This window comes from Beta vulgaris, chromosome 6 (genome assembly GCF_026745355.1).
Source record: "Beta vulgaris subsp. vulgaris cultivar EL10 chromosome 6, EL10.2, whole genome shotgun sequence".
Lineage (NCBI taxonomy): Eukaryota > Viridiplantae > Streptophyta > Magnoliopsida > Caryophyllales > Amaranthaceae > Beta > Beta vulgaris.
In genome coordinates this window covers 59,243,919-59,256,130 of record NC_079207.1, presented here as the reverse complement: position 1 = coordinate 59,256,130, position 12,212 = coordinate 59,243,919, and the positions used below count along the sequence as shown (strand labels likewise).

Here is a 12,212-nt window from a genome sequence, read left to right as displayed (position 1 = left end):
AAAGGACGGTTAGTTCTATATGTGTGGTTAATACAAGGCCGGGATTAAAAACGTCGCAACTCCCTCTCTAGATTTCTACCAAGTGTCAAAACACATCTGAACCCGATTAAAATAGTTGACGGATTTTCGAAAAAAGGTAATCATTAACTTTTCGAAATCATTCAACTCCCCGAAGTGACACGTGGCATCCAACAATTCCATTACTCCAAAAAATTAATAATGACAATATTACTGGCGTCCAGAAAAAATCATTAGCGGTCAAGCCCCAAAAGATGTTGGAGGGTTAGTAGAATGGGTATAACCCAAGTACGTTAGCGGGTGTCTAAAGTGGGTCCGCGAACGTCATATAGGATGTGAACAAGTCAATGACATCCCTAGCTTATAAAGTTAATACGCTCAGTTGGTCCGACAACAGCGTTGGCGGTCGTCTAACAAGACAAAATAGAGGAATCTTTCCTCCTGTTAGAGGAATAGTACTTTTATAATTAGCCCGCTAACACTATTCTGCATGTACATGCTCTCTCACATAATATAGCTTATCTCTCTCTTTTTCCTTTCTCTCTCTAAAAATTTTCGTGGACACGTATTGACTTCAGCATTGGAAGGGGTTCCCTCGCATCCCCCGAGGGTAGTTATATTTACTTTCCTTGCAGTTATTCACCAGCGGACGCCAACTCCACTCTTTGGCAGACATTTCTCTAGACAGCTAACCGTTCTACAACCGGAACACCAACATTAGTGTAACTGCCAAACAATCATATATTTTTATTTAGCACAATTCTTGGGTGTAACTATTACAACATAATTTATAATGTTAAAGAACCCCCACAAACCACCACTTTATTTGTAAAAAGAACTCAAATTACATTAGATGAATGACAAAATCACATGAGATTCATGTCCTTTTTTACATTGTCTATGTCATTCTTGTTAAATTCTATGTTTTTATACATGTTACACAATAAGTTATTATATAACATGTTACACCACAAAATACATTTTTTACTTAATTGAGTACCTTATTATATGTGTATATATTAAGCAGTTAAAATACATAAAATGAGTTCACTATTGAAAATTAAGAACAACGTAACTTATCTTGATAGCACGATAAATTATTAGATTTACGAGTCCATAAGTGAAATCATTTTCACATGAGGCTTAAGGCCAAAATTTCATGAAATACAAGAATATTCCGCCAGACTTAGGGCCTGTTCTCCCCAATTTATTTTCAATTCAGTTCAGTTCGGTTCAGTTCAATTCAGTTCAGTTCAGTTCAGCTCTAGACAATACTTTTACTCTCACATATCACTATTCATTTCAGTTCAATTCAGTTCAGTCCATTTCAGTTCAATTCAGTTCAGTTCAATTCAGTTCAGTTATTCTATGCCGAATAGAATAGGCCCTTACTATAGTAGCATAAGAAGCAAATTAAGTAAGCTTCAATTTCTTGAACAAAAAAGGTGCCTAATTAAGACATCTCGAGTCACATATAGCCTCTATAACACACGTATCATAGTGGTAATGCACATCATATGTAGATGATTATGTGCGATACTATTATTCAATAATCAAGTACTTTGCTATGCTCCAGCTTCCTGAGCTTCTGTCGAACAAAGATATTGGCCTCACAGAGTCACAGTTTGTCTCTTTCGCATTTCTTATAATCACCATACTTCATTACGTTATCCACCTTGCGGTTGGGTGATTTTTTGTGTGTGGTGGTGGTTTCTGTAAGGCGATAATATGTAACAGAAGTAACTCTGACGTTCATCTAGGCTATAAATATTATTGTTGATGTTGATGCTGGATTTTGGCTGCGCTATTTCACTCTGCTCGCTCGCCCTCACTCGATCAATCAATACGATCTTTCTTTTTGTTTCTCCGTTGTGTTTAAACGCTCAAAAGTTTCACAAAGATACTTCCTCTGTTTTTCTATATTACATGGAGAAAGTGGAAGTTTTTTAAAGAAAGGTGAGAGAGAATTTGAATAAAAAAAAATCTGTTAAGGAAAAAATATGGGTATTTTAAAGAAAATGATGGGGACTACCAATTTTTTAATAGTATTTTAAGATTTTTATGGTAAAAAGAGATCATTTATAGTGTGTAGCCTCTATTATGATATTTTCATTTGAAGGAAATGTAGCATCTATAAAACGAGGAAAGAAGTATGAAGTACTCCCTCCGGTCTTTATTAGTTTACCTCTTTCTTTTGTATAGAGTTTTAGGAGAAATAATAAAGTGGGTCATGGAAAAAAAAGAGAAACTATTATTTTATATTAAAGTTGAATGTTTGTATGATGAAAAGTTAGTGGTCTCATTTCAAAAATAGAAACAAAAGAAAGGGGTAAACGAATAAGGAACATCCCAAAAAGAAATACGGATAAACTAATAAAGACCGGAAAGAGTAACTAACATTATGGCATATATTTGTAGTATGGCTATGTGGTTCTGGAGGAGTTGATGAATGATAAGAGGGAATCTGATGCACTTTCACCTTTCGTTTCTACATGGGAATTGATAAAATTTCAGGCCGAAAGAAGGCCATTGGAAAAGTTGTTGATATTTTTTTTTTGACGAGGAAAAATTGTTGATATTGAAGGTAAACTAAGTAGTTGAATGAATCTCTTGAAGAACAAGGAACAAATTTTAGGCAAAAAAGAGCGAATAGGCTATATTCTTTCTTTGAATTCTCCCATGATACTAACTAGAGTATATCCGATGTGACTTCTAACTAATTTAAAATAAAACCTTTTTCTTACATGGTAGGCGACTTTGGCGATCTTGTAGCTTGCCGAATATTATGAATTCCTTCTAAATGAAATGCTTGCCTAAAATTATGAGACTACGATCTTTATAAAACTGAGTTCAATGCTCATGTACCGATGTACGGCCTTGAACTTTTTTTTTTTTTTTTTGAGGAGAAGTAGCAATCAATATTATTAAGCAACATCAAACTCCGTCAAGGTTATTAGGATACTTTGCGGGACATCATCCACGTACAATTGTTCCATCCCATTGAAGGGGTATTGTCTAGCAAGTAAATGAGCTACCGTGTTCCCTCCCCGCTTAACATGAGAGACATAAAAATCAGAAAAACAAAACCTTAAACCACTAATATCTTCTACCACCAAATCAAGACGGGAGTGCCCCACCTTCTTGAGAGAGAGAGAGCCTTTGCAAGATTATAATCATCGCATTCAAGCTCCACTTGAGTATATCCTTGTTGCAATGCCAATCCCACACCAAATCTTGCTGCCATAGCTTAAGCTAAAGCCACGGACCAACGAGCCTTATAACGCCCCACCGCCGCGAGCACCTTCGCTAGTGAATCACGAATGACAGCCCCCACCCCCACCATATTCTCACCTATCATAGCTGCATCAGAATTCACCTTGAAGCTCCATGACACCGGACACTCCCAGCTCGATCTCGATAGTACCAGACCTAGCGCCTCCCTAGCGCGGACCTTTGCGATATAACCCGTATAGTCATGGGCCAGTTTCAAAAACCCCGCAGCCCCAACCTCGATATTATTCCACAGTTCGCCATGCGCGACCGAGTTACACGAAAAGATCATGCAGCCTACACGAGAGTCAAACACGCCAATAAACCTTGCCTATCCAGCTTCGACTTCAGCCATACCAACATCTCCATGAAAGAAGAATTAGAGCCATCAGCTATGTGTTGAAAGAAAGGAGAATGTTCCCAGATGGGTAGAACCAAAGCACAATGAAAGAGTGAATGAAGGATTGTCTCTTGGATCCCATGGCACCGTTCACAGCCCCCGTCTTCCACAATGTGTCGCTCTCGAAGGCGGTCTTTGGTAGCAAGGGAACCCGTAGCCGCCCTCTAAATAAAACGACTAAGCTTCGGAGGGCCCCCTCCCCCAAGTTCCACACCGTCTTCCACAAGTCAGCCCCTTTTACCACCAAAACGAGCAGCCCAGCCTCTAACATGGCTGAGACGGCCCAACCAATATCCGGACGTTGTGGTGAACACCCCATCAAAACTGGGCCACCAATACAGTAGATCATGCGGACGCCTCGAGCTAATAGGGATTTCGCGCACCAACCGTGCATCCTACTCGGTAGGTGACCCATGAGAGCATTTTCATTCCACCCCCTTCATCCATTAATAAGTCCGACACTCAAAGATTGGCCGAGCATTCTAAATTTGGCGTTGGAACCACAACCGCGGAATCCCCCAGGAGCCAAGCATCCTCCACACTAATCTGTGTCCCATCACCCATTCTCCATTTAAGTCCTTCAAGCAATAGAGCTTTTTCCCCCCATATACTTCTCCAGATGAAACTAGGATCCAAACCCCTTCCAGCCTCCAAAAAAGACGACCTCACATAATACTTTGCGCTCATTACCTGATGAACAAGTGAGTCTTGGTTGCAGAGTAGGCGCCATCCTTGCTTTGTGAGGAACGCTTGATTGAACACCTTAAGATCTCGAAAGCCCAACCCTCCATGTGATTTAGCGCGATACATTTTCTCCCAACTAATCCAATGCATCTTACGGTCCTTACCTCTCACCCCCCACCAGAATCGAGCACACAAAGCATTAATTTCATCAAGTAAACCCGAAGGAATCCCAAAAAGACTCATCATATATGTACGGATATATTGAACAATAGCTTTTAGTAGGACCTCTTTACCTGCGCGAGATAACAGCTTCTCCTTCCACCCTTGTAACTTTTTCCATACTCGCTCTTTCAACACTGTAAACACCATTTTCTTTAATCTTTTGATAACTGTAGGGATCCCCAAATATTTCTCATGTCTAACAACCTCCCTAACTCCAAACATAGCTCGTATAATCCTCCCTTCGCATCCCATCCACATTTTTACTATATGACACTTCAAATTTATTGAAATTGATTTTCTGACCAGATGACCTTTCATATGTACTGAGAATATCAGCCACCACATAACATTCTTGAATTATCGCTCGAGTAAATAATAGGCTATCATCAGCAAAAAATAAATGAGAGATACGGGGAGCTGGACGACATACCCGGGCCCCATGAATTAGTCCACTATTTGGCGCTTTTGACAGCAACATTGAGAAAGCTTCAGAACATAGGAGAAAGAGATAAGGGGACAACGGATCTCCCTGCCGAAGCCACCTCGATGGTATAATATTCCCCTTCACACTACCATTCAGCTTAAAAGCATAAGACACAGTAGATAAGCAGAGCATAATCTTGTCAATCCAAGCATCACAGAAACCCATCTTTGACATTACCTTCGCCAAAAAAGACCATTTCACCCTATCATAAACCTTACTCACGTCCATTTTAAGAGCCATAGACCTAAATCTCCCCTCCCCTCTTCGTTTCAGTCCATGAAAAATCTCAAAAGCCACCATAGCATTGTCTGTAATAAGTCTTTCCGGCACAAAAGCACTTTGTTCTTTGGAAATAAGTTCCGAAAGAAATAACTTGAGTCTATTAGCCATCATCTTGGTCAAGATCTTATATAACACATTACACAGGCTTATTGGTCTGAAACGAAGAGGGGAGGCTTTGTTCTGTTCAAATCATCATACCAGTACCGCCTTCCACCAATCTTTAATGTATACCACAATATCATCAGCCCCAATATGCCAAAAATTTTGATAAAATAAAGCATGCATACCACCAAGCCCTGGGGCTTTGTTCGGGTGCATCTGAAATAATGCTTCTCAAATTTCATCAGCTGAAGGCTCGGCTATTAGCGTTGCATTTGCAGACTCCGGCAATTTTACCTCAATACCAGCCACTGCCGCATCCAACTCCGATGGTAGAGAATACACAAATATATCAGAGAAATATTCCGAGATTATCTGCGTCATTTCATCAGTTTCGACGGGCCACTCCACATCCTTGTTTCGAAGCTTGTGTATGGTAGTGTTCTGGATTTTTCTTTGGCTTGCTTTATGGTGGAAATATCTCGTATTCTTATCGCCATCTCTCAATTCATTAGCGCGAGCCCTCGCGTGCCAATAAGACTCGTGAAGCCGCTGTAAGTCATCTAACTCCGCAGCTATCTCTTTGCATCTTGCAATCATCAACCCATCAGGGGCTTTGTCCTGCCACACTTGCAATTCTTCCTCCTTCAACTTTACCCTCTTCTTCACATCACCAAAAGTTACTTTCCCCCACCTACTTAAAGCTGCCGCACAACTTCCCACTTTCACTGATACATCTCACCCTGCCTCCGCTCCTCACGCCTCCTTGATAACTTCTTGGAATTCGGAGTTTGAGAGCCACATCGCTTCAAAGTGAAAGTGTTTGCGTCCACCTCTTCCATGCAAACCTGCATTCGTGCTTAATAATATTGGGGCATGATCACTTTTATAAATTGGAAAATTTCTCACCCATGCATGCGGAAACAACGAGCTCTAATCATCACTTGCGAGAAATCGGTCAAGTCTTTCTCTAATCACAGTGATCTCATCATTCCCCCTCTTCCACGTGAACCTGCTCCCCTTGAAACCTAAATCATACACCCCACATAACTCTACTGTTGCTTTAAAGTCATCAATAAAACGTTCTTTGCGCACCGCACCACCATCCTTCTCTGAAACACTGAGGATCTCATTAAAGTCACCAAAAAACACCACCGGACATGTATGAACTCCCCTAATATCCTTCTTCAGAGCCCACGTTTAGATGCTTATTACACCCACCTGGCCAACCATAAATTCCCACCGCCACCCACTTGGTAGTCTCATCCTTCCAACGAACCTCTGCTATTATATGATGAGGTGAGTAAGATGCCACATGAACATTAAGATCCTGCCACCACAATCCTAGCCCACTTAACAAACCCATGCTATTAAAACAAACACCCTTATTAAACCCACACTTATCTCTAACCAACTGAAGTTTTTTTGTGTCAACGTAACCATAGTCTTTATTACGAAGACTAGATTAGGCCTTTCTCTCCAGCACCATGACTGGAGAGCCTTAAATGTCCTAGGGTTGCCTAAACCATGTCGGTTCCAGCTTAAAATTTTCATTGTCCTTCGCAGGGTTGGACTCTACAAACCTCTGCTACTGTCAAGGAATTACAATCCCCCATCATCACCATTACTTGTTTTCAAACGCTTTCCAGCATCGTACACTTCCCGCATATCCACATCATCCCCATCCATACCCTTCTCGTCTCCCATTGTACACTTTCGTTTTCCTCCATGCATGCTACTATATTTTGAAGTATCATAAATAGGCATTAAAATCTCTGTAGGATCCTTCGCCATACTCCCCCCCCCCTCCTCTTTACCAGTTTTTACGCCTTAGCCGTTTGATTTTCACCCCCCTTTGTCGAGCTTTCGAGCCACACTCACATTGCTCCCAAGTGAAAAGGTGGGGAATTCTCCCCCAGTTCCCATATTGTTCTTCTCACCTGCATCCACTTCAGCCTCCTTCTCCTTTTCTTCCACCGGCCCCTCCTCTGACCTCAGCAACTCGTGCTCACAACCAGACTTGCATACCTCCCTTTCATTTCCTTTTCCTTCCCCACAGCCCTCCACACATGTGAAGCTTGTATCGATAAAGTGAAACTCACCCCCCACTGTCTGCGAGACACTCTGTCCCCCCTCCTTCAAACCTCCTGTCCATGTCGACATCACCTCCCAAGCTTGCCCTCCAGTCCTCTTCCGCACCTCACCTTGTCTAGCCCCTAACACCTCCGCCTCCAAACTCGTCGAAACCCCACTGCTTCCGTGTCGAGAAAAATTCAGGGCCCTTCAGCAGGATAGAAAATGTTTCGCTTCCTCCAACTTTTCAAGCCTCCCTTACGTGGCGACGCTTTAAGCCAAGTGCCCCACTGCTTCTCTCCTTCTCTGTCATCTTCGACTGAATACTCACAATCCCTCTCCATATGCCCAATTCGAACACACGCAAAGCAGAAAATAGGGAGTCGCTCATACTTCACTTCCACCACCTTCACTCTCCCTTACGTGTACGGCCTTCAACTTCCGTTAATGCATCTCATACAGGAAACTTGTATGTATTGTGCATGTTTGATTGAAATTATAAAATGGATGGATAAAGAATATAATAAATAGTGGGGAGGAACCATATGTAAGATATTTCGGGATATATTTATGTAGAAGGATTAACATAAAATATATGTAGATGGAAAGTAAATACTCTTTATCACCCATAAAAAAAACATAGTATAGCAATACTCTGGAGTTTTTGTTCTGCAACCTTACTCACATTCTACTCATACAGTATTACACTGTTATAAGTTGTTGTAGTACTCACAACACTCACGGCCCGTTTGGTAGTCGTTAATAAATTGCGGTATGGAAATGAATTTTAACATGTAATTTTATTAGAGAAGCACCCTTAAAATTTCCAAGGGGAGGCATTTTTTCTCCATGAGTCATTATTAATTTGTGTAAATTTTTAACCTAAGTTTCTCACCATATTCTAGCATAATTATCTCTATTTTACGAAATTGTAGGATCTTACGATCCCGTTCCCATCAATTCGATCCTACCAACCCCTATGATCTAAAGTAGGATCCTAATCCCGAAATTGTAGCATAATTTTTGTGTACATGTTAGCTCTTGTTATACAATAATTTGTGGTTTAACATGTGACATCTAAGACGGATTTTGAAAAAGAACTAGTTTTTAGGCCGAAAATATGCACCGGGTAATTATAATTTTCATATATTAATGTTTTACTTTAAAATTATAACACCAAACAATTCACTTGTTTTAGTGGTTAAAAAATTTTAGTGTACAAGCTTGAAATCATGCATTGGATCAAATCTTATCCTATGCATTTTCTAATTTTTTATTATTTACGGTGTACATAAAGCAAACACTATAAGGGAAAATGCCACATGGCACATTTTTTTGTTTGGGAACACTTTTTAATATATTAGTATAGATGGAGGAAGTAAGAGATTGCAAGTTAAGCCATGTGGCAATCGAACCATCACACAACGTCCGAAAAATGAAGATATTATTAGAGGAATTGACTTAAATTGATTCTAAATCTTTTGATTGATATTAATAGCTTATTCGGTTGCACCGCATGCGATATACAACGATTGCATAGGGGTTAGCTACAAGGATTATCTTGGAATTTTTTTTAAAAGAAAAAAGGTAATGTAAATGGGGCTTACTTGAGGGGAATAAGAAGAATTCCTCAAATGAGTTTTATAAAGTGTGATCCCTATACTTAGGAGTTAGGACTATAACTTAGGGATATGAGAAGTAAAGCGATATCACTGCTAACCCCCTCAACGGATTATCTTGGAACTCCTACTGTATCAAATGCTTTGTACATTATTTCGATAAGTGTATTATGGTTACGTTGACAAACCAGTTGGAAATTAGCCAACAAAGTGGAACTGTTAGCTGCCGCTAAAACTTCAACAAAGCATCTTCTCAGAGCAAAATTCAGAGAAAACGGCCGGTGCTTTTACATTTTCTAGTATTTTCCCAAGACTAGCTTCCAATGCCTCATCTAGTTTACAAAAGAAGCTATGTTATTGGAATTCGGTTGAACTAGAATTGAAATGTATATAACCATTAACAATGCATATGCTTTTAAAGATTCTGAAGAGTATATACATATAAAAGTGCCTATATGTCTTAGAAATTGGTAGATGTCAAAAAGGGACTGAGTTAATTGTTTTAGAATTCATTATAAACAATCTAGAAAAAGAAAACGTGTTGAACAAAAATTGAGTAAATATTTAACCAAAAACACACTTATAAATATGCCTTAGAAATCTTCTTATTTTCTCATCCTTCACAAAACTTGCAATAATAGTAACTACAACTCACTCAAAATCACTTAAAATGTCGTCTGCAAAATGGAGCAAGGCAGTACGCACAGAGAGTTTGTTAGATGAATATAACATCTATTTCTCTCATGTGTTATCGCCTTTCAAGAAGGTGAAGAAGCCGATTGCTGAGTCTACGAGCGTGGCAAAGCCGCACCACCAACAGAATGGTGTAAGGAAAAACAATGAGAAAGAGTATGCAAATGTTGATGCTGAAGCAGAGAAGTTCATAAAGAAGAAACATCAGAAGTTTGAGCTAAGCGCATTGAAATCAACTTTGAACGAAGACACCTATTATGGATGAAACCTTATTATTATTGTTTACATATGTTACATGTATAATTTATGTACACTTATTAACGTAAATAATTGTACCTTTTTAGTTTTTATTACTTCAAACTGGATGCGATCATTCATTGGAATATATGGTTAAATGCCTTTGTTATGCATAGTACTTCCCCTGTATTTTTTTTTATTTTTTTCACTTAGAATCTTGTCACTATTCACAATTAGAGAGAATTTTTTAGATTTTTCTCAAAATATAAGAAAAAAATATAGTCACGTGGGGTCATGTTTGATTCGTCTCAATGAATACTTTATTAATGTTCAATTATTATAATTTTTACTAATATGTAATGAAAGACATTTAATGTAGAATAAGTACATTCGAAAACATACAAAGTCAAAATAGGAAAGATAAAAAAATTACAGAGCGGTTATGAGATTCCTTTAGTGTTGAGGACCATGTATGAGCATATAATGTGAGATCGGTAATTACCCAATCAGGCAGATTTACCCTGGCAAATGCTAAATCTGCTTAGCTTGCAAATTTGGTAATTGCCCAATTTCAGTTTGCTTTGAGCATTTGCTTAGCTTGCACGGCTAAGTTGGAAACTTGAAACTTTAATTTTTATCATATTCTTGTGATATGCCGCACCCAGAAGGGCAAATTACGAAACAACGTATTTTTTGCTTATTTTTTCTTGCCCTTTCCTATGCAACATGTTTTCTGATTGTTGATATATATATCAATCCTCTACATAGCATTTCTTTATAAGATCAAGGCCCTGTTTGCAATTAACGGATAGTTATTAGTGTTAATTATTAATTGATTATATTAGCTAATAGCCTATTGTATTAGGGCCTGTTTTCCCCAGTTTATTTTTAGTCCAGTTCAGCTCCATTCTTTTACAACCATTTTGTTAAATATTATTATTATGTTGGTCTAATTTATTTTATTAATTACTCTTATTATTATTATTATTATTATTATTATTATTATTATTATTATTATTATTATTATTATGATTTATTTTTATATCATCATTATTAACTATTATTATTATTTCTATATATTATTTTGTTTACTATAGCTTTACTCGTTATTATTACTATTATTATTAGGAGGAACATGGTTTAGGTCAAAAGCACCAATAAACCCACGTTTTTTAGCCCATAAACCAAACAAATCGCATCAAAACGGTTTATGATGCAATTCTGCGTGGTCCGACCCAATCATTATTTTATTACTAAATATTATTATATTATTAAATCTAATTATTAAAATAGTAATATTAATTTACTTCTTAGATATTATTGTTATTCTATAATCAATCAAGTATTAATATATTAATACAAATAATATAAAATAATAATTATTAATTATCATTAATATCATTAATTATTATTATTAATTTATTATACTAATATTATTTATTTATAACTATCATTTAAAAATATCCAAAATACTATTATTATTACTATTATTATTCATTATTAATTATCATTATTATTACTTATCATTATAACAATTGTTTAATTTTCATATTATTATTGTTTAAATATTATTTGTATATTTATTACATTCAATTTAATTCAATTCAATTTAGTTCAATTTAGTTCAATTTAATTCAGTTCAGTTGTTTTATGCCGAAGAGAACAGGCCCTTAGTTGAAGTTGATGTGACTAATTGTTTGTATAAAAGTGTGTGGTAAGTAGCTGATAGCTTATTGTTATATAATTGTCGAAAATGACCAGTAAGGACATGTGGATAATCTATTGTTGTGTCTTTTATTGTTTACTAATGTAATTTTCATTAACTTTAGGACATAAATGTAATCGGCCCATTTATCCCAAACCTCTAATGTTCAAAAGCTCTTCCCTTTATCTGTTTCAAAAAAAATTTAAGCACAATCAGCGAATTGAAACCTCTCTTTATCAAACACTTTAATTAGATGATTGACTAGTCAAATCCTCTAATATCTGTTTAAACCTCTAATTTTACTCCAACTCTTTCTTTACCAAACAAGACCACAGTTTTGCATTAATGCAAAACAGCATACGTTTAGACTTTGTGCCATATGTATGAGAATCAGGTTTTTGCATTAATTTCTTGTTCTTTAGACCA

General features: G+C 37.4%; 2 protein-coding genes across 2 annotated transcripts in view; both read right to left on the bottom strand.

The window, feature by feature from the left end:
- The window catches only part of LOC104897135 (4-diphosphocytidyl-2-C-methyl-D-erythritol kinase, chloroplastic), a 53,461-nt gene that overhangs the window by 17,406 nt on the left and 23,843 nt on the right, over nucleotides 1–12,212 (bottom strand). The gene's annotated exons all lie outside the window — the stretch shown is intronic.
- LOC125498528 (uncharacterized mitochondrial protein AtMg00310-like) lies at nucleotides 4,151–4,741 on the bottom strand. Its single transcript, XM_048646752.1, has one exon. It carries the CDS (start codon nucleotides 4,739–4,741, stop codon nucleotides 4,151–4,153), a length of 591 nt encoding a protein of 196 aa, XP_048502709.1.